The 22,614-nt window shown below is 51.8% G+C and overlaps 2 protein-coding genes across 5 annotated transcripts; one reads left to right on the forward strand and one right to left on the reverse strand.

Annotated features, from left to right (window-relative positions):
• Positions 1-5,805: 5,805 nt before the first annotated feature.
• Positions 5,806-8,520, forward strand: Pgam2 (phosphoglycerate mutase 2). The gene is made up of 3 exons (XM_004652899.2): positions 5,806-6,424; positions 6,528-6,708; positions 8,318-8,520. The coding sequence occupies exons 1-3, from the start codon at positions 6,011-6,013 to the stop codon at positions 8,482-8,484; spliced, it is 762 nt and encodes a 253-aa protein (XP_004652956.1). The 5' UTR covers positions 5,806-6,010; the 3' UTR covers positions 8,485-8,520.
• An 866-nt stretch (positions 8,521-9,386) lies between these two features.
• Positions 9,387-21,582, reverse strand: Dbnl (drebrin like). Of its 4 annotated transcripts, XM_045135636.1 has the most exons (14): positions 21,450-21,582; positions 20,112-20,533; positions 18,132-18,187; positions 16,053-16,165; positions 15,473-15,547; positions 14,325-14,471; positions 13,379-13,456; positions 12,998-13,149; positions 12,795-12,846; positions 12,329-12,422; positions 11,920-12,015; positions 11,718-11,821; positions 10,627-10,732; positions 9,387-10,129 (listed from the first exon to the last, which is right to left on the reverse strand). In XM_045135636.1, exons 4-14 carry the CDS (start codon positions 16,116-16,118, stop codon positions 9,990-9,992), a joined length of 1,110 nt encoding a protein of 369 aa, XP_044991571.1. In that variant the 5' UTR covers positions 16,119-16,165; positions 18,132-18,187; positions 20,112-20,533; positions 21,450-21,582; the 3' UTR covers positions 9,387-9,989. The 4 variants fall into 4 exon arrangements, with proteins under 4 accessions (XP_044991571.1, XP_044991569.1, XP_044991568.1 ...); XM_045135634.1 differs by lacking the exon at positions 20,112-20,533 and having other exon boundaries at positions 12,795-12,843; positions 21,450-21,579; XM_045135633.1 differs by lacking the exon at positions 20,112-20,533 and having other exon boundaries at positions 21,450-21,579.
• Positions 21,583-22,614: the final 1,032 nt, after the last annotated feature.

The raw sequence follows: 22,614 nt of genomic DNA on the forward strand, positions 1-22,614 counted from the left end.
TTTTGGTGCTGGGCGTGGTGGTGCACGCCTTTAATCCTAGCACTTGGGAGGCAGAGGTAGGAGGATCGCCATAAGGTCGAGGCCATCCTGAGACTACTCAGTGAATTCCAGGTCAGTCTGGGCTAGCATGAGACCCTACCTCAAAAAACAAAAACAAAACAACAACAAAAAAGTGGAAATGGCAAAGATGTTAAACACAATTTTAGAAAAGAAACAGGACCTTTACTTCCTAGCCTGTTGCAGCCTTCCTCTACCACGTCCAGTACCAGTGCAGGCTAGTGCTCCCTTGTATTCCAGGTTTTGAAGCATGTTGGATTTTATAAAATGTACTTTTTGCATATATTAAGATCATCATGTGTTTTTTGTTAAAGAATAAAAAATATTCTTGGGCTGGAGAGATGGCTTAGTGGTTAAGCGCTTGCCTGTGAAGCCTAAGGACCCCAGTTCGAGGCTCGATTCCCCACGACCCACGTTAGCCAGATGCACAAGGGGGCGCACGCGTCTGGAGTTTGTTTGTAGTGGCTGGAAGCCCTGGCACGCCCATTCTCTCACTCTCTGCCTCTTTCTCTCTCAAATAAAAAAAATTTAAAAACATATTAAAAAATAGTCTTTCTTTAAAATATTTTGTTTTTGCACAACAATTATTTATTTATTAGAGAGGAAAAGAGAGAGAATGGGCACACCAGAGCCTCTAGGCTGTGCAAACAAACACCAGATGCATGCACCGCCTTGTGTATCTGACTTATGTGGGTTCTGGGGAGTTAAACCTAGGCCCTTAGGTTTTGCAGGCAAGTGCCTTAAGTGCTAAGTCATCTCTGCAGCCCAAGACTTTTTCTTGATGGGTGTAACAGTTACCTCGAAAAACAAAAAGGAAAAAGTAAAAGTAGATCCAAACCAGATCTACTTTAAGCCAGTCTTCAAAAAGCATTGATAGACATTCTTGGAATGAATAGGAAAATAAAAATTATCAAGTAAGAAATAAGATGTAAAAGAGGACAAGATTTTTGAACTTAAAAATACAATAACTTCTAAAAATACAATAACTTGACTGGAGAGATGGCTTAGCGGTTAAGGTGCTTGCCTGCAAAGTCAGAGGACCCAGGTTCAATTCTCCAGGACCCACATAAGCCAGATGCACAAGGTGGCACATGTGTCTGAAGTTCATTTGCAGTGGCTAAAGGCCCTGGTGTACCCATTCTCTTTCTCTGCTTCTCTGAAAAAAATAAAAACAACACTGAAAATATATTTTTAAATACCATAACCAGGCTAGGTGTGGGGGTGCACGACTTTAATCTCAACACCGAAGAGCCTGAGTAGGAGGAATGTTCTGAGTTCGAGGCCAGCCTGTGTCTACACAGTGATTTCCAGGTCACCCTGGGCTACAGCAAGGTCCTAACACAAAACAAACCAAAAAAAATTACAATAACCAGGGTTGGAGAGATGGCTCAGCAATTAAGGCACGTGCATGCAAAACTTAAGGACCCAGGCTCAGTTGCCCAGTACCCACATAAAGCCAGATATACAAGGTGGTACATGCATCTGAAGTTTATTTTCAGTGGCTAGAGGCCCTGACATGCCCATTTTCTCTCTGCTCTCTCACTGAAATAATTTTTTTTTTAATCCACTGGATGAGCTTAATGGCAGAATAGTAATGACAAAGATAGTAAAACTTGCCAATAGTTTGGAAAAGAGTGCAGCTGAGAAATTTCTACTTGCCAGCCTGTGGCAGCCTTCCTTCACTGCACGTGGGGCCCTGTGTGGGGGCAGAGCATGCAGCACAGAGTTGCCCTGTGCGCTTGGGCAAATCCTGTCCTCATTGCGCCACAACGGCCACCTCCAGGAGAGGAAACAGAACGTCCCTGAGCTCTGGCCTGCAGGGCCTTCGTTTCTTGCTTCCTAGACAGTTTTCATTCTGCCCTTGATGGGTATATGGCCAAGTTTCAGGCTATCTTCACGTCCAGGCAAGGCAATAGAAGAACTCTTCTTGTTTGCCTGGCCCTACTTCTCATAATGACCTGAGAAGCCATCCCTGAGTCTATCCGGGGTTGATGGTTGTGATCAGTCACCCTCTCCCCCAAGTTTTCCAGCCCCCTTGCTTACTTCTGCTGTGGTACCACTACTGTACCTTCCACACCTGAACACCAGGCATTTGTTGGACAGATTAAAGAAGAGTTAGGCTCAGGCTGGAGAGATGGCTTAGCAGTTAAGGTGCTTGCCTGGGAAGCCAAAGGACCCACATTCGATTTTCCAGTACCCATGTAAGCCAGATGCACAAGGGGCCACATGTATCTGGAGTTCGTTTGCAGTGCCTGGAGGCCCTGGCGCACCCATTCTCTGTTTTGTCAATCTCTTTCTCTGCTAGCAAATAAATAAAGTTTAAAAAAAATAAAGAGGCTCAATTAGAGGCTCTTATTTTGGGGCTCCTCTGTCTTCCCAATACCCGTACTTGGTCACAGTAAAGACAGTGGTTCCCCAGTCTGACAGCTCCTCCATTCCTGGACAAGCACTTTCAGCACATTTGGCCCCTATTCTGACTTCAATCCAAATGTGACTTAAAACATTACTGTGCTACAAATTCTCTAGTTATTTCCACTGGGTGGAGACACACAATGAATGTCCTCTGCTGTGTGTCCCTCTTGGATTCGCCACCTGTATGTGCTGCCCTGAGGCTTTTGGTTTTTCCTGACGTCCCAGCCTGACGTGCCTCCCCCTTGAGACACAGCTGAGTCCTTTGTGTTCCACGATTCCCACTCAGATACCTCAGGCAGATACCTTGTGCAGCCTCCAAAGTGGCTGTTCCTCTTCTACGATGGTCAATCTCTGGTTGTCAATTTGGACAGGATTTAGTATCACCATATGTTGCAGTCAGGTTCACATTGCTGGTAGAAATCACCCGACCAAGAGCAGCTTGTGGAAAAAAGAGGTTTATCTTTGCTTACAGGTTCGAGGGGAAGCTCCATGATGGCATGAGCAGAGGGTGGTCATCACCCCCTGGCTAACATCAGGTGGACCATAGCAACAGAAGAGTGTGCCAAACAGTGGGATGGGGAAACTGGCTATAACACCCATAAGCCCACCCTCAATAATACACTTCCTCCAGGAGGCATTAATTCCCAAATCTCCACCAGCTGTGAACCTAGCATTCAGAACACCTAAGTTTATGGGGAACACCTGAATCAAACTATCACACCATAGAAACAAATCTCTGGGCATATGAGGGATTTTCTAGATTAGGTGAAATGAGCTGTGATGACCCATTGTAACTGGGTGGCACAATTCTATGGGCTGGGGGTTCTAGACTGAATAGAAATGAGGATGCTAGCAAAGCACAAGCATTCACCGCTTTCTGCTTCTTGACTGGGACACAACGTGACCAACCCTGATACATGCTTTTGCCACCATGCCTTTTCTACCATGATGAGCTGTAAGCCAAAATAAATCCTTTCTTCCTTCTGGTCAGATATTTGGTCACAGCAACAAGAAACTAACATCTCCCTAACACTTGGTGTTTTCCCCAATACTCCTGTCTAGCCTTGGTATCATCCTGCCCTGCTGGGCCCCTGCCACAGTGAAGCCTTGATTCACTAGTCAAGGGACAAAAAGTGGACACAGCTTGGGTCAAGAGAGATATGAAGCAGCAAGACTTGTATCCAGTGCTGCTAGCAGAGATGGGTTCCACCTGCCAGTCTCTAGCCAGCAGTTCTAACAACTGTGCTGTTAGGGTTCTTAGGCCAGCCTTGGGGTGCAGGGACTTTGAATGTGGTTTGAAAGGGTGGGCCTTTCCACCTACTCTTATCAAAGGCCTGGCAGGATGAGAATAGGGCTATGTCCTTCAAGTTCAAATATAGAAACTTTGGATTCCATGTTCCTCAATTGTGGCTCAGCTTCTCTCTGGGTGCCCCGATAAGGTTGGTACTCACACCCCTATAATCAATACCCAGTTCTATCCTTAGAAGGTGAGGGCTCATCAGTGATATGAATTCCATTTTCTTTTCCAAGGCCATTTCAACTGGGCCAGGGGGTAGCCTGGCTTGGGTGAACACTCAGATAAAGACAGCCTCAGTGAGAGAACCAGAAAAGAAAGGCAGAACCTTGAGCTGGAGAGATGGCTCAGCAATTAAGGCGCTTGCCTACAAAGCCTAACAACCCAGGTTAAATTCCCCAGTACCCGTGTAATACCAGATGCACAAATTGGCGCATGCATCTGGAGTTCCTTTGAAGCGGCTGAAGGCTCTGGTACACCCATTCTCTCTGTCTCCCTTTTTGCTTACAAATAAATATTAAAAATTTTAAATAAAGGGCTGGAGAGATGGCTTAGTGGTTAAGGCATTTGCCTGCAAAGCCAAAGGACCTCGGTTCAATTCCCCATGACCCATGTAAGCCAGATGCACAAGGTGGTGCATGCATCAGGAGTTCGTCTGCTATGGCTGGAGGCCTTGGGATGATAGAGATATTGTAGTACTGAGCACTCCTGTTACTTTTTCCCAGCACTATGATGCCTCTGAGTCATCCCAGGTTAAATTCCCCAGTACCCATGGAAAACCAGATGCACAAACTGGCACATGCATCTGGAGTTCCTTTGCAGCGGCTGAAGGCTCTGGTACATCCATTCTCTGTCTCCCTTCTCTGCTTACAAATAAATATTAAAAAATTTAAATAAAGGTCTGGAGAGATGGCCCTAGTGCACCCGTTCTCTCTCACTCTCTGTGCCTGAGACTACATAGTGAATTCCAGGTCAGCCTGGACTAGAGTGAGACCCTACCTCCAAATAAAAAGTCAATCTTGCCTGATGTTCCCAGCCCATGCTGCTGCCTGGTTCTGTCACTTACCAGGCCAGACCTTTCTCCCCAAAGCCACGGCCCTGCGCTCTTCCCTGGCTCTGCCACAGTGACCTTTCCTCTATCAAGGAACCCTCAGAGTCTGGCTGCCAGTCAGGTTCTTGCATGCAAGAGACAGGCATATAAACACACAACAGGCAGTGCAGCTGACCCGCAGCGCCGACAATGCACATTTACATATATACCTTAATGTAGATACTTCTCGGCATCCCTTGACACTAGATTCCTCCTTGAGAGAGTCTTGCCTCATTCTATTAAGAGTGACTTGCAGGCTGGAGAGATGGCTTAGAGGTTAAGGCACTTGCCTGCAAGCCTAAGGACCCAGGTTTGATTCTCCAGATCCCATGTAAGCCAGATGCACAAGGTGGCACTTGCATCTGGAGTTCGTTTGCAATGGCTAACGGCCCTGAAGCACCCATTCTCTCTAAGAAATAAAGATTTTTTTTAAAAAGTGACTTGAGGGCTGGAGAGATGGTTTAGCGATTAAGGTGCTTGCCTGTGAAGTCTAAGGACCCAGGTCTCACTCTCCAGGTCCCACATAACCTTTAACCCCAGCACCTGGGAGGCAGAGGTAGGAGGATCACTGTGAGCTCAAGGCCACCCAGGGACTATATAGAGTGAGCTCCAGGTCGGCCTCGGCTAGAGTGAGAGCCTACCTTGAAAAAATAAAAAGGGTGACATGAAGACCAGGTGTGGTGGCACATGCCTGTAATCCCAGCAGGCAGGAAGATTGTCAGTAAAAGGCCCGCCAGGGTCACACAGAGAGACCCTATCTCAAAGGAGGGGTGAGTGACCAGAAAGAGCGTATGGGAATATGCTGGGCACTAACCGCAGAGGTATCTTTCTCTGGCCTTAGAGCTGCCAGCCCTGTCCCCTCCCCCAGGCCTGACTTCTGCCCTTCAGTCTGGAGCTCCACCCACCCTGGCCCTGGGTGGCAGCTGCTTATGAGCATGACATTTGAGTCCAGTCATGACGGATGGTTGTGGGGGGCTATTTTTAAGTGCAGCTTCTTGGCCGGCATTCCCACTCCCGCGATTAGCCTCCTTCTTCGGCCCGCCCCCCCTGGAATGCTGATTGGCCGTTGACTAGGGTGGGGGCTGGGAAGACTGTTATAAAGTTGCAAAGGATAGGAAGATACCTGTCCCCCTCTGGTCCCCGTGTCCCCTTCCACCATGGCCACCCACCGCCTCGTAATGGTTCGCCACGGAGAGAGCACATGGAACCAAGAGAATCGTTTCTGCGGCTGGTTTGATGCGGAGCTGAGCGAGAAGGGGGCGGAGGAGGCCAAGCGGGGGGCCGTTGCCGTCAAAGATGCCAAGATGGAGTTCGACATCTGCTACACGTCAGTGCTGAAGCGGGCCATCCGCACCCTTTGGGCCATCCTGGAAGGCACGGACCAAATGTGGCTGCCCGTGGTGCGCACCTGGCGCCTCAATGAGAGGCACTACGGGGGCCTCACGGGCCTCAACAAGGCCGAGACGGCAGCCAAGCACGGCGAAGAGCAGGTGAAGATCTGGAGGCGTTCCTTCGACACCCCGCCACCTCCCATGGACGAGAAGCACCCCTACCACACTTCCATCAGCAAGGTGGGCCACTGGGACCGCTCCTGGGAGGCGGGGGGACCCGAAGCCTGGGGGGGGGGCGCTACGCAGGGAAGGAACAGCGGTGTCTCCGTGCTTGGGTCCTCAGGACCGGAGGTATGCAGGCCTGAAGCCCGGGGAGCTGCCCACCTGCGAGAGCCTCAAGGACACCATCGCCAGGGCCTTGCCCTTCTGGAACGAGGAGATCGCCCCCCAGATCAAAGCTGGCAAGCGAGTGCTCATTGCAGCTCACGGGAACAGCCTGCGGGGCATTGTCAAACACTTGGAAGGTAAGGGCCGTCTTCAGGGTAGGTGCAAGGCCAGAGCCTGTGAGGGTTTCAAACGCGAGCTGGAGAGCTGACAAACACTTTCTGGTCCCTTGAGGTAGAGTCTCTAGCCCAGCTGGCCTGGACCTCATTGGGATCCTCTTTTCTCAGCCTCCCAAGAGCTGGCATTAAAACTGTGCGCACCTGGCAAGACCGTTTCTAAAATCTTGTGCCTTTTGTTCCATTTCATTTCTGGGTATGCACAAGACCACTATGGGAGATTGTGGGTTTAGCGGGACCACCATCAGGAACAGATCTAAGGTAGGTTGAATCTTGACCACAGGCACTCAACCAAGACAGAGAAGGGCTAGAACTTGGCACACTTAACTCCGAATCCTGACATGCTGCAGGACTTTGGGGCAAACCACTGCTGCTGAGGAGCTGGAGCTCCTCCCTCTGACTCTGCCTGCAGGGTTTTCTTTAGCCAGGCTCCCTATGTACCCTGGCTGGCCTCAAACATGGAAATACTGCCTCAGGTCAGGTGTGTGCCCATCCCCTGCCTGCCTAAGGCACAACAGGACTCAGCTGGAGCAGGCGTCTGCCCATGTGGCACCTGCAGTTTGTGGTGCCAGGAGGCTCTGATGTACTCTCTTTCAAATAAATAAGGAGATATGGAGAGAGAGAGAGAGAGAGAGAGAGAGAGAGAGAGAGAGAGTGTGTGTGTGTGTGTGTGTGTGTGTGTGTGTGTGTGTGTCCTGGAAGGATGGCTCAGCGGTTAAGGCGTTTGCAATTGCCTAGTACCCGCATGTAGCCAGATGCAAAGTGGAACATGCATCTGGAGTTCATTTGCAGTGGCTAGATGCCCTGGCACACCCATTCTCTCTTTTTCTCTCTGCCTGGAAATAAATAGTAGGCATACATCAATTTTTTTTTTAAGATCCTAGGCTTGTAGTGGGAGTCCCACTAAAGAGCAAGGGCTGGCAAAGGAGGGGCCTTGGTGGCCACCTGAATGTGGGGAGGCCACCAATTGTGGTCTCCAGTGTTTTTGATATTTGGTGTGTAATTAGCTTCTGGATGACCTTCAAGCCTACTGAGATCCTAGGCAGGGAGTGGAGGGTACCTCCTATATCCAGCTAAAGGCACATCATCGTAGCATGTGGACAACACCTCCACTCTCCTTCATGGACTTCTTACAGCACTGCCTGTCTCCTAGCAGCTCGGAAGAGGGGCACACTAGGCCTTGCAGGCCTGGGGAACATTCTCAAGTCCTCTTGCATGTGGGGGTGGGGTGGCAGGAACACCAAAGGTTGAGCTGCTATTCCAGGCAGGGCTGCAGGAGCAGGCAGGGTCAGGTTTCCACTCTTCGCCTGCTCAGAATTCAGCACCTCCAAACACTAAATGGCATTCTTCCTAACCCTGAACCTTAGCCTGGCAAGTTCATGTTGGGCTGAGAATAAGAATGACACCCCAAGTCTCAGCTATTCACTGAGGAGGAGTGTTCTTATCTTGCCACTGGTCTGTCTCTGTGGCCTTGCTCTAGAGATGGATTAACTTGCAGTGCCTCACTTCTGTGGCCCCCCAAAAGTTGACCACTGTATGGGAAAGGGCTAAGGATGCTGTTTTTCTGGTCTAGGGATGACAGACCAGGCCATCATGGAGCTGAACCTGCCCACAGGAATCCCCATCGTGTATGAGCTGGACAATGCCCTGAAGCCTACCAAGCCTATGAGATTTCTGGGAGACGAGGAGACCGTGCGCAAAGCTATGGAAGCTGTGGCTGCCCAGGGCAAGGCAAAGTGAGGGTGGGCATGGGCAATAAAGGCACCTCTCTCTGCACTATGCCAACTTCAGCATGGCCACACATGCGAAGGCCACACAGCCTGCCCAGCTCTCCATGTTGGTATGGGGACCCCCAAATCTACGATTACAGCTATTCCCCAAACCCACATCACCAAAGGCAGAAGCCTGGTACCCATTCCCAGCTACCAGCCAACCCTCTATAGTGTCAGCAAGCCCCTATGGCAATCCTGGAGACTTAGGGAGAAGAGCCCACGTGACCTAGCCAGTCCCCCTAAGAAGTGGGACATGAGGCCACAGTCGGGGTATGTTTCCTGACCAGCTTTCTTTAGAGATGGTTTTCAGCTATCCTTATGGACTCGGGTAGTATGCTGAGGCCCACCTCTTCGCAGAGACAAGCCTAAGGGCCAGGCAACATATGGGAAGGGCTGGGCTTGCTAACTGCCTGGGGCCAGTGACTTCCTCGTGTAGCACCAGCTCGCCAAGACTGGGAGTTAAGCCTGTCTCTCTGGCACTTCCAAGGACTCCTCAGATGCCCACACCCAGCTGATGCTAGCCATCTCTCTGCACACAAGTGCTGGACTAGAACAGAAACTGAGGAAGGCTCCAGCCTCAGTCACACCCGCTGTTTACACGTTTTGGAGGTGGGCAGTCAGGCGCGGAGATCTGAGCATGCATGTGCATATTCACACTCCAGGGACAAACAGAGGCAGATCCCTCTGGGGGGTTCATCCTCGTGGAAGCATTCAGGCCCTAAGTGGGACAGTTGAGAGCAATGGGTCCCACTGTGAAATCTTAAGATTTGTATCTTAAATGCAGATGGGCTGGGACAGAAAATGTGTTCCTTTTTCTGAATCTAAAAATCAGTGAGGAGACAGACACTGGGGCCAGGAGACATGAAGCGATCAACACGAAGGACACATGGTGTCTTTGACTTTTCACATATCCAGAGACAGGAGTCTGGTCATCCCACCCCTTCTTTCCATAGCACAGACACAGGGGGAGAGAAACAGATGAGGCAGCAAAGCCTCTAGTCCCTGTTGTCAAAACTGTCACTGTCTACTCTGACTTTGGTCTCTGCGAAAAGAAATTCTTCAAGTTCATGATTCCCAAGGGCCAATCTAAACACCTGCAGCCACCACACCTCAGAAGCCAGAGAGAGGGAAAAAAGGCAAATGCAGAAGGCGGCCTCCAGGTGTCCCTGCTCAGAGCCTCCCAGCTTACTGGTGGCCACTGTCCTTGGGCAGAGGTCATCCAGGGTTGGCCACAGGTGAAGCTGGCTCAAAATCCCACTGAAGTCAAGAGGCAGGCTGGTGGGGGGCCTAGAAGCTTCAGGAAGCATTTTAGGGGTCACTGGGTTATTGCTGCATCTGGGGTGAGGTGGAGCCACCCAAGCCAGAGGGAGCCATGAGACCTTGTCCTAATGGGGTCCCAAATATTAACTTTTGGGCCTCCTCTTCCAGTAATAAGGAAACTGCTTCTGGGTGGGGAGAAGACAGGCCCTCGCCTCACTCTATAAGCTCCACGTAGTTGGCAGGGAACATGCCAAAGTGGCCATCAGGCCCGTAGCCACGCCACCAGCCTTCATCAATCACCTCGATGCCAGTGATGAGGTTCTCAGGATCAAAGGAGATCTCTGTGTCATCAGCTGCAAGGAAGGCAAGCCAAGGAGCTGCATGAGGGCTGTGCCCAGCCCTTTTCCTCCCCTTGGGAGCCTGGTCCCCCTTACTCTAGAGGTCAGAACCCACTTCCTGCACTACCATCCAGCCTGAAAGAGTGATTGTGACTGCAAGACCACTTTCTAGAGCACGCTTTCCTACAAAGCACTCCTGGAAAACTGGGTAAAATGCCTCAGTCCTTTCCCTAAGGCCTCGCCTCCCCCAGTATCCATGCCTTGTTTACCTAGTCAAACCTATAGGAAATACAAGGATGGGTTCTAGAATTCCTAACAGTGAATGGTGAAAGCTAGCTGAAGCATGTAGGGAGCACAGGCAGTCCGAAATAGAAGCTCCAAAGGGGGTTCCATCCACTTTCATCTCTTCCAGACACCTCCCACCCCTGGGACTAATCCCAACAAGACTCAAACAAACATTCTTGTCCTCTAAGCTCAGGATGTGTGGCAGATGAACTGGCTGCAGGACTTACCTGCTTGGTAATCGTACAAGGCCCGGGCACACAGTCCTTGCCCACTAAGCCCCTGGCCCTGCATGTAGTGGTCAATGTGTTCAGAGCCACCACCTTGTTGCTGCACCTGTCAGAAGTGAGAGAGATGACATTACCCCAGACTCCGCCCCCTTCCAAAATTCAGGTCAAGCAAGCATCCGGGAGGGGTAAGGGGCCACAGCACACCTAAGGTTTAAACTCTTGGGCGCTAGGGACTACTGCTGCCTGACACATCTGTGGCATAGCTTTCAGCTCAAAACACAGAAGCCAAAATGGCAGCACACAAATCCCTCAGTCGTGGAATGCAAGACAATTCCTCACCCAGTCTCAACTGCACAGGGGCACTGGGCCACACACTTAGGCAAACAAGGCACACGTAGTGGTGGAGGGCCTGCCTGCCTAGCATGGCTCACAGTCTTGAAGTCTATCTCCCCCACTGCAAAACTAGTCAATCAAGAAAACCCTAGTCTGGGCATTGTGTTACATGTCATAATCCCAGCACTCAGGAGGAGGCTGAGTAAGGAGGATCTCTAGTTTGAGGCCAGCCTGAGCTATATATAGTAAGAGTGTTTCAAAATGAACAATAAAAATAAATAAATAATGAAATAAAATAAAACAAGAAACCCTTGTAGTGTGCCACAAAAACTTCAAACCTCAGGCTGGAGAGGGATGGTTTAGTGGTTAAGGTGCTTGCCTGCGAAGTCTAAGGACCCAGGTTCAATGTTCAATTCCTCAGGACTCACGTAAGCCAGATACACAAGGTGGCAAATGCATCTGGAGTTTGTTTGCAGTGGCTGGATGACCTGACATGACATCTCTCACTCTCTCAAATAAATAAAGTAATTGAAAAAAAAAAAAAGTTCAAACCTGGCCGGGCGTGGTGGTGCACGCCATTAATCCCGGCACTTGGGAGGTGGAGGTAGGAGGATCGCCATGAGTTTGAAGTCACCCTGAGACTACATAGTGAACTCCAGGTCAGCCTGGGCCACAATGAAACCCTACCTTGAAACACAAAACAAAAAAATTTCAGACCTATGGCTCCTTTATGCCCCACCCCGCTGCCAGGAACCCACCAGTGGGGGCTCCTCATAGAAGTTCTCCTGCTCTGGGGGCACTTCATAGGTGGCTTCTTCTTCTGCCCGTGTTGGCGTGCTGAGCACTGGCTCCTCACAGACACCTGCGCCAGAGAACAAGCACGTCACGACTCTCTCCTTCCCACAACACCCTCTTCTATACCTTCACCCCTCCAGGGTCTCATGGGGCCAAAGGCCTTGCCTTCCCCGGGCTTTGAGATGGTGGGGGTTGGCCCTCTGTCAAACGACGTCTCTTGTTGGGCGGGCTGCTCCTGCAGGAGGGGGTTCCTCAGCTTGCCTGCAAACCCCAACAAACACCACCTGGGAGATGAGCTTGAAGCAGGCCCCCGGCCAGCACAGGTAAAGACCCCAGTGCTTTGGTGAATCAGTGGGCAGTATGGTCCTATCCTCTCGCGGCTGGAGTGGTGGCAGGCGTGGTCATTGATCATGTCCAGGGCAGAAGTGAACACCTGGGCCCCAGGTTGCCCTCCTTACTTATTTGTCCCTATCCACCTCTCTACTATATGCCTTGGGGGTTCTGCACAGGACCCTAGGTTTCCCCTCAGCGCCCCCTCCCCCACATTATGGTCAGACCCAGAGGAAGGCCCCACCTGGCTGAGGGCTGGAGACAGAAGTGGTGGACATGGCCCTCTCCTTCTGCTTGAAGATCTCCCGTGGGTTTATGGCCTGTTGACCAGCAGACTCCTGGGGAGGCAGATACTGACCTCAGCAACAAGAATCCAAGGGCTTCTCACCTAACTGGCCCTAGTCCAGAAGACAGGCCCTCAAAACTGTCTGTCTGTCAGAGGAGAAGGGGAGATGACAGGAACTCTCCCAGGAGCCATGCCAGAAGCTTCTGACCCGGCTTTCCTCCCTACTGGCACTCCCATGATGTCCAGATGCACTTCAGGTTCACTGCAGCAGTCTGGGCTGAGCCCTCAATCTGTGGTCAGGGACATGAAAGTAAAATGGGCCCAAACCAGCATGTTCCCAGGCCCGTTGCATGTAGAGGCATAACACGCACCCATTCCTGTCACCCAGTCCCAGGCCCTTTGAGGGTAGAAGTGTGAGGCCTACCCATTCCTGTCTGTGCCTGGAAACTGCTTCTTGCTGCTGCTCACACGTACTGCTGGGAAGGGCAAAGTGGGGGAGAGCTGAGGTTTGGCAGCATCCCCGCAAGCTGTACCCCAGCTCTTGCCTTCTAAGGGCAGGTGAGTACCCAGGGAGATCCGCAGAGACCCTCCAGGTTAAACACTCGCCCCAGTGCAGGGCGGGCTAACCTCAGAGGGCCGGCCTTGCCATGTTGCTCCTGGTAGCGCTGCTCCCGGCGGGCAGCCTCTCGCAGCTCCCGCTCTCGGCGCTCCTCTTCCAGTCGTCGCTGTTCCTCTTCAGCCCGTCGCTTCTCCTCCAGCCGCCGGTTCTCCTCCTCTTTCTATAGGAGGAGCTACCCACTGAGCCTGGTGCTGCCCCTTGGCCTCAACTCCTGCCTAGAACTGGGTCCCACAGCTGTGTGGTCGAAGAGGGACACTACAGTCCATCACTAGCGTGCCCTATAACTTAACCCACTTATGCCTGCGGTTTAGCCAATAGGCAGGCAACACACCCACTAATGCCCAGCAGGATGCCTGTCAGTGTACCCTTCCCACCACTACTGCACTCACCTCAGCTTTGGCCCAGAAACTATCTTTGCCAACTCTCTTGATCTCTGAGATGGCATTGGTCTTCTGGTACACAGAACCCTACAAGGGACAGAGCACACACTAAGGTCCAGCCCAATGTAGGGAAGGTCGGGCACACAGGCACAACAGAGTGGAGGATTCTCTAAGCTTTTCAGAGTGTAGGCGATCGCTACTAGGACTAGGCCTGATGGGCACAGTGGGCCTGGCCACCACCTTCAAGGAGAAGCACACAGCAAGATGTCCAAAAGAGGCCCAGGGGATGGCTGTTGTGGCCTACACCTGTAATCCCAGCACTAAGGAGGCTGAGGCAGGAGGATCTTGGGTTCAAGGCCAGTCTGTCTACAAAACAGAAAGCCTGGAGGTCCAGGGAAACTGCTCCAGCAGGGGCAAAGGATCCTGGGAACACTGGCAGGGTCTTCAGTGGGATCTGGTCCTCAAGGGTGGGGGTATTCCTGGGGACCAAGGCAGTTCTAAGGCAGGTATCCCGCCAGGCTGCTCCTCATATGGGTCCCTGATATGGCAGGATCTAGAAGTTACCCTGAATCCCAACTACAAGTCTGATGAGGTGGCTTGCAGCTCTAAACTACACCTGATGCCAGAGCTACCGGCCTGTATGGTTTCAGCATCTGCTCTAATGCCACCTGAAATTCCTCCACAGTGCCGACGGTCAGGGACTGTCCACAGCGTGCCAGCACTGAAGCCCTGGGGGTTGCCAGACTTTCACAGCTGCGTGTTCCTGAAGAGCCTCTACCGTTGAGCATGCACGGTTGCCTCTAGAGCACCTCAACCAGTTGGGGCTGGTGCCCAGCGGGACTGAGAAGTATGATCTCAAGAAGGTAGGCAGGAAGGGTCTAGCCACCTGGAAACTGCACTCCTGGCCCCTGCCCTCAGTCCTGGAGCAATGAGGTCATAGACAGGTAGCACTCACCACTGGGGCTTGGGGTCCTGCATCCTGGAAGCGGCCACTCTCCTTGTGGAAGCTGTAGTTGGCTCCAGAAGCTTTGGCAACCTTTTGCATGATGCACTCGGGCTCAACATCCTCTTCAGCCCGTGCATTAATAGTCACATGGGCCCCCTGCAGCAGAAACAGCACTTAAAAGATGAGCTGTGTAAGCCTAAGAGAGGGTCAGCCAAACTCCCATATGTCAACATGGCAAAAGCCACAACTGCACACGGGACTACTGTTAGGAGATGCAAGGTATCTCTGCCTTGCGGCTGGGAACCTAGGCTCAGCCCTCCCCGAATTGTACAGTCCTTGCTGTGACTCAGCAGACTCAGACATGAAGCACATGAAAGGCTTTTCCTTCCTTCTCATTAATGAAGACTAACTTAAAGGCCTCCTGGAAACAAACACATTTCCTGCAAAAAAAAAAAAAAAAAAAGGCCACTAGTTTCTTCCTGAGTAGCTGACCTGTGACCCATCCGTTCCGACTGTGGCCCAGCCTGCCTGGGAGCCTCACGGAGGGTGCGACTCGGCAGCAGGCCGTATGCACGGTGCGCAGAAAGCCTGGGCTCATCCCAGCAACAAAATTCAAACAAACAAACAAAAAACAAGCTTGAAAGCGTCTCTTTCAACTACTACACAAAAAACAGGCATATCTGAAGACACTGGGAGAACTGGGAGTCTGAAGTCATCTTGCCAGTATGCAGCCAAGGAAATGCAAAAAGTCACCTGACTGAACTATAAATTACTTTTGGTACAAATGTCTTTGAAAATTCTAAATGGTGCAATTGTAGAACAAGTGACATAAAAATTTGCAGAAATGGACTGGAAAGGAATGCATCAAAGGGACACATGTTGGAGCAGTGAGCATATGCAATTTGTTTCTACCTTCAGGTCCTGACAATGCTGTTAAGCTGTTTTGAGGATCATAAACAAAGCAGAACCCAGGGCTTAGCCCTGCCCACTGGATCAGTTTACTAGGCCAGTCACAGGTGACTCTGGCCATACCTTGATGGCCAGACACAGCATTAGTCAAAGCTGCATATGCGCCTGTCTCGAGGGCCTGTTCCAGTTCACTTGCATCAAGGAATTTAGGGGTTTGATCTTACAAGGCCCTTACACTCAGCTCTCACCTTCAGGAAGTTGGCCATGGTGCTGACGTGGTTGGCGCAGGCTCCCTTCCGGACATCATTTACTCCCTCACCTGTCTGCAACACGAGCACATACACAGTGACCAGGACCTCCTCCTGCGCCATCTCCCGGCCCGCAAGTTCCCAGGAACCCACCAGCTTCCCTTGTCTCCCCAAGACAGCCCCCACCCTCCTCTGTCTCAGGCAAAGTACAAGCCATTCTCCCAAGGGAGTTACACATCTCCTAAGGGGCTCAGGGGTGGTCTCCGGGCAGGAAAGCAGCACTACCGGCACCCCATCCCTGTTGGGGGGCTGGAGCACTATCTCAGCCCTCTGCTGCAAGAACAATCAGGATGGGACAGGAATTTCATTTCTGATGGTTTCTATCCCATTCTGCAGGATCATTCTCAGCTTGGAGGGCCAATTCTGTATAGTGAAGCCAATGACTTTTTGGACCGCAATGAATTAGTTGCCTCTTCTGCTCAGCTTGTAGCTGATCTGTTGACCCACTGAGCTGTGCAGTCAAATGAGAGCAGAAAGGAAGACTCTCCCCAGCCACACTAAACAAGATGAGTCCACATACCCAGTTGATGAGGACAAACTTAGGCAGGCCAGAGTTGGGGTCCTTCACTCTGCAGAATGCATACATCACCTTCCCGCTGTTGAGCTCCTCCACCAGTTCCTCCAGGCCACCCTCTGCGGTCACAGGGAGGTTCAGAAGCAGCCCGTGGCCCCCATGCACCCCAGTGACTGGTCTACCATGAAGGGAACCCAAGTCACCTCTACACCAGGGCTTCTCACCTCAGCTACCTCAGACTCATTTTGAGAACCATATTCGAAATCAAATTCCTGGGCTGGAGAGATGGCTTGGAGGTTAAGGCACTTGCCTGCGAAGCCTAAAGACCCAAGTTTGACTCCCCAGTGCCCATGTAAACCAGATGTATGAGGTGGCACATGTGTCTGGAGTTCGTTTGCAGTGGCTAGAGGCCCTGGTGTGCCCATTCTATCTGCCTCTGTCTCACTCAAGTAAATAAAAAAATAAAATATTTTTTAAAAAAAAACTTAAGAAAGTTAAATTCCTGGGCTGGAGAGATGGCTTAGCAGTTAAGTACCTGCCTGTAAAGCCAAGGACCCGGGTTCGAGGCTGAATTCCCCAGGGCCCACGTTAGCCAGATGCACAAGGGGGCGCACACATCTGTAGTTCGTTTGCAGTGGCTGGAAGCCCTGGTACAACCATTCTTTCTCTCTCTCTCTCTCTCAAATAAATAAATAAATAATGAACAACAAAAAAAAGAAAGTTAAATTCCTGATCATGAGAATGTAGCTTTCCTAGCATCCAAAGGCTCTGGGTTCAATCTCTAGCACCACATAATATTGATAATATTGATAATAACACTAGTGATGATGACTACCCCCAGGAAAGGCTGGGACGCCGGGGCTGCTGCGTTTCCTTTCAGAACCTACGTGCTTGCTCAGACCCCGAGACAATCGAGGGAGCCAAGCCCTTCAAAACATTCCACAGCAAAACGATTAGTTCAGCTTCCAGAATCTCATATGGAGGTCAGGCTGTGCTGGCCAAACCATCCTCCCAGACACTGTGCCTCAACCTCCAAATTTCCTACATCGTAAGGTGGAGGAGCAGAATCAGGCAGTTTATAGTCACACAGCTCCACATGACCCAGGTCAGTCTGCAAGCTATATGCACGGCAGCATCCTGTGCTGTGAAATTAGGGACAGTGATAGGAAGCTCCAACTGAGCGTATGTGCAACTCCCTGGCACCTACCACATCACAGGAGATGACCAGTTGGTAGTTCTAGAAAGAGGATGCATCAGCAAGAATAGATCATGGAGGGGAAGGGCCTTTCTATCAACAACAGTAACTAAAATCACACACTCCTTTGTCTAGGCAGAGAGAAGGTTCCAGGCACCCACTGAACAATGCAGCTAAGTCTGCTTAGGTCTGGGAGTCAGGGGTAGCTGGACAAGCACCAGAGGACAGTGGTAGTGGCCTTGGGACAAGAGGAAGGGCCAGGGGGTTAGCAGAGAGGTCTATCATCACCTCTCGCTCAGCCGACATGTCTTCCTCTCCCCATGGTGCCCAGGTCCTTCGTACACTGACCCATCACCCACCCATCAAACTCTCCAGACCACCTCTCCACAGTGAGGGTAAGACCCCTGCATGTAGCTACCCACGACTAGGGCAGAACAAAGGGAGAGGAGGGCACTGTAGGCCTTCCCCACCTCCACCAGTTCAGAGAATGAAATCCTCCAGCCACAGTGCTGTGGACACAGGCTGCCCACGGGCTGGCGAGGGTGAATGGCTTCTCCTTCATCTGTCCAAGTCCTCAGCCTAGCTGAGGAGGAATGCTTTTACTCATCAATATGTAAACCCCAGGGCTTTCCAGAAGTGGTGAGTGAGGGCCATGATGACCAGGGGATTGACACAGCTCCGGCCTCTGATACTGAATGGTGCTAACAGGTAGTGTGTATGTGTGTGTGTGTGGGGGGGTCTGCATGGCTGAGCCATATGCAGGAATGCCTGTGTGTCTGAGTCCCCCTCCTTTTATTACGATGGACTAAGAAGAGTCATACGCTCTCTCTTCGTGTATCTCACCCTCTTCTTCTGGTGCTAAGAGCCCATTTGTTTGGGGTCACACTTACCCCCTGTGCCAGCCACACGGATATCATTGCTGTTGCCTTCATAGGTAAAGAGAGCCCTGAAACAAAACACAAGCTGGCTCAGTGGCTCTGGGTGCTGTCACTGCATCTACCACAGCGGCGCTGGCTCCCTCCACCCTGCTCTAACCCACTCAACAGGCCTTAGCCATGGCCTTGCTGTGAAGGACAAAACCATGGAGATCAGGGGAACATATATCTACTTAAGAGGAAAGCAAGGGACGGAGAGATAACTTAGTGGTTAAGGCTCTTGCCTGCAAAGCCTAAAGACCCAGGTTTGATTTCCCAGGACCCATGTTAGCCAGGTGCACAAGGGGGCACAGGCTTCTGGAGTTCATCTGCAGTGGCTGGAGGCTTTGGCACGCCCATTCTCTCTCTATCTGCCTCTCCCACAAATAAACAAATAAAATATGTTTAAAAAGAGGAAAACAAGCTACAGAATTCTATCTATATTGTTATCTATACATTCACGTAGGAAAATACCTGGCTAGTTAAGCATATGAATTTGAAAAGACAAAGATTCCTATGTATTCCTGAACCCAAAGCACCTAAAGGAATAGCAGGAAAGAGAAAGAGGCCAGCGCTCCCAGGCAGCCCTGTCCTACTCTGGCCCAGGCTGACCTGGAATTCACTATGGAGTCTCAGGGTGGCCTTGAACTCACAGTGATCCTCCTATCCCTGCCTCCTGAGTGCTGGGATTAAAGGCAGGCGCCACCACGCCCGGCTCCCTGTCCTACTTTTAACAGCCTTGAGAGCAAGACAGCAGGTGTTCCTGGGCTTCAGGCTGTTCCAGCAAAGGTATCCTTTAACAGCATCAGAAACCACAGAGACAGGGCTGGGAAGATGGCTCAGTGGTTGTGGTGGTTTGATTGAGGTGTCCCCCATAAACTTAGGTGTTCTAAGCGCTAGGTTTCCAGCTGATGGAGATTTGAGAATTAAAGCCTCCTGGAGGCAGTGAATTGTTGGGGGTGGGCTTACGGGTGTTATAGCCAGTTTCCCCTTGCCAGTGTTTGCCACACTCTCCTGTTGCTATTATCTACCTTATGTTGGCCAGGGGGTGATGTCCACCCTCTGCTCATGCCATCGTTTTCTCCTGCCATCATGGAGCTTCCCCTCAAGCCTGTAAGCCAAAATAAACCTTTTTCCCAGAAGCTGCTCTTGGTTGGGTGATTTCTACCAGCAATGCGAACCGGACTGCAACAGTGGTTAAGAGCACTTACTTCCCCAGCCACCCATGTAGAGCTGCGTGGGAATTCATGTGCAGTGGAAGAAACCCTGGCGTATGTGCACATGCATGCACACGTGTACATGCACAAGCAAGCAAACACTAGAAAACACACAGCTAATGTGCGGGAATGACGTAGGCACAGGGGGTGACATGTGAACCAGAAGAGAACATATCATGTCAACTTCTGCGGGAAGAGGGTTGAAGACAGACCCAGGATGGAGAATTGATGCTGTGGCCAAGGCCTACAGGCCTGGTATAACAGCACCTGCTCTGTTTACAAGCTTTATGACCTACCAAACCAGAGAACATCTCTTTTTGATCGTCTACTGCTTTTTCTACATGGTTCAGCTCACCCATCATACCTACTACACAGCAACTTTACACCAGACCTTCCAGCGAGGAGATAAAGGTGACCCAAGAAACACAAAAAAAAAACAAAGTTGGGCTGGAGAGATGCTTAGCGGTTAAGGCAATTGTCTGCAAAGCCTAAAGACTAAGGGGGTTTGATTCCCCAGTACCCAGATGCACAAGGTGGTGCATGCGTCAGGAGTTCGTTTGCAGGGGCTAGAAGCCCTGATGTGCCCATTCTCTCTCTCAAATACACACACACACAAAGTAAGGCTATGTGGCATGGGTCTGATATGTACCTCAAGGAAGTGAAACTGGGGGAGAGGAAAAGGTGACTGCAACCCGGAAGCTAAGAAGTTCAACTTAAGACATAAAGGCTGGGCACCTACCGTGGAAGAGTGCTCCAAGCAGAGAAAGCAAGTGGGGAGGGCTTATCAGTTCCCCATGAGGAACTAGCTTACAAGTTTGAGGAAGAGGGTCCTGCGGGAGTCTGGCTTTTACTCACAGGGCAACAGGAAGCCACTGTAGTGATGGGCAGGACAGTGAGATGGCTGAGTTATTTTTTTCAGCTTACAAGTGGGGACCTGACACACAATCCTGAGTAACCTCCCAGAATGGCTGTGACAATGAGGGTGGAGGCTCTTGTAACTTGAGTGGCACACCCTGCAGGACTGCAGCAGCTTGAGGTAGGTGAAGGGGCACTGGCATGGGCAAATGGGTACGGTGAGAGGAAAGAGGGGCTCTGGACCCTCAGAAGGTACTTCTGTAGATGAGCCAGGTCAGTGGAAGAGCAGGGTGGCAGCAGACAGGTCTGGTAAGAAAGAGGATCCAGGAAAGGCTGTAAACATGGGCGACGTGCACTGCCAGCTAGACTGTGGGCATCAGCTCCCCACCCCCCAAACAGTGCAAACAATGCCTGAAAGGGCAGGTGCGGGGAACGCAGAGGGGAAAGAGAGCTAGACAGGGGTTGTGACTGGCACAGAGGCAAAGCCTTGCTCAGGCTTCAAGGAAAATCCAACACAGGGGCGCACCTAGTATGGCACACCTTCATGCTGACCACAGCAATGCCCGTCCCACCACGGCTCTACCTCCAGGATCCCGATTGCGCTGCCCTAGGCTGGCCACCTTAACCCACCCTACTCAGCGTCTTCCCCAGAACTGAAAGTGCTTAAAAAATTGGTCAAGAGTTCCAGGTCGGCCTGGGCTAGCGTGAGACCCTCTACCTCGAAAATAACAAAACAAAAATTGGTCAAGAAAAAGAACTTGAGCAAAAAAAACATGAGACAGTGACAGCGCGGTGAAAGCGTTCCGTCGTTCCTCGGGCTTCTTTCCCTAACTCGGGCGTGTGGTCTCGCGACCCGCGTCCACAGGGACCCACGGCGGGCCCCAAGCTCGCTGTCACGCCCTTCTCCAGCTTTCCTGACCACAGCGTTTGGAGGACCCTGGACGTGGCCTCTGCCTGCGAGGGCTTGGGACTCCGCGGAGGACCTCTTTGTCCCACGTCCCCCGAACGGGAAGAAGCCCGGGGAGCCGGCGCGCACGGCCGCGCGGAGCGTGCCACTGCGGGGCCCTGCGGGCGGAGCCGACGCTAGGGAGCGAGGGCAGGGCCCAGGCCCGCGGGCACTCGCGGGCTCCTCCGAGGCGGGGGGTGGGTGGGTGGCAGGCGGCCATGCACGGTGTCCCCCACCCCGGCCTCCCCGCCCCTGGCCCGCCGCCGCGCTGCCCACCAGTCGGTCGGGGACTTCTCGGTGACCACCCGCACGTAGGCCTCCTGCAGCGCCGGCCCGTTGCGGCTCAGGTTCACCGCCATGGCCCGCCCCGGAGCAGCGGCGACGCGGAGCAGCCTGGCTCGCAGCCGCCGGCCGCAGGAAGACTGGCCGCGAGCCGCGGGGAGGCCGCGCCCAGGAGTCCGGAAGCGGAAGTGGAAGCGGGGCGGGGCGGGGGCGGCGCGCCCGGGCGGAGCCGGGCTCGCGGTGGCCGCGGCTGGACCTGGAGGAGGGGCGCGGCCTCTGTCCTCCCCGCAGCCGGCCAGGGCGTGGCCTCTGCTCTCGGGGCACCGCCCACGTCCTTTTCTAAATCTTGTCCTGGTTAATGCATTTTTTTTTTTCTTTTATTTGGTAGGGAAGAACTTAGATTCGTGGGTCTCCAAACGTGCACGCTCATCGGAACTAGACGATGCTGGCGATGGTTGCCTACGTCTGCAATCCCAGCGCTCTGGAGGGCAGAGGCAGAATCTTGAGGCCCAGGGCTAGCCTGGGCTTACACAGCAATAGGTTTAGCTGTGGTAGCGGAGGAATGAAGAATGGGAGGATCTACCTTGTGCGTCACCTCTACTTCAAAACTGGTTGTCCCACCTGGACCAAGGTGGCCTAGCTTGTCTCAATCAGCCCTCTTCCAGGAAGCGCCCGTTCCTTACATGCACAAATGTGGCTGCACTGACAATCTGGAAGGGAAGCAGGCTAAAACCGAGGCAGCTCACAGCTTCCTTCCCTGCCACCTCCTTTCCTAGCAGTGCCCAGCCTTGGGTACATGGACTCTCAGGAAGACTGGAAGCAGTTTTCAGCATTTCACTCAACCAGGGGAGAACCCTTAACCTGAGGTGTAGTTGTGCTGGCAGAAGAGGAAGTTTTTATGTTCTAAAATTAGATCAGCTTTAAAAAAAAAAAATTATTGACAACTTTCATAATTGTAAACAATATCCCATGGTAATTACCTCCCTCCCCCCACTTTCCCCCTTGAAACTCCACTCTCCATCATATTCCCCCCCCCCTTTAATCAGTCTCTCTTTTATTTTGATGTCATGTAGATCAGCTCTTGATGAGGGTTTGAAAAGCAAGAAAGGTTTAAGCTCTGTGGAAAGGAGAGTAGGAAGAGGGGCTGTCACCCGAATCT

Source organism: Jaculus jaculus, chromosome 16, assembly GCF_020740685.1.
Source record: "Jaculus jaculus isolate mJacJac1 chromosome 16, mJacJac1.mat.Y.cur, whole genome shotgun sequence".
Classification (NCBI taxonomy): domain Eukaryota; kingdom Metazoa; phylum Chordata; class Mammalia; order Rodentia; family Dipodidae; genus Jaculus; species Jaculus jaculus.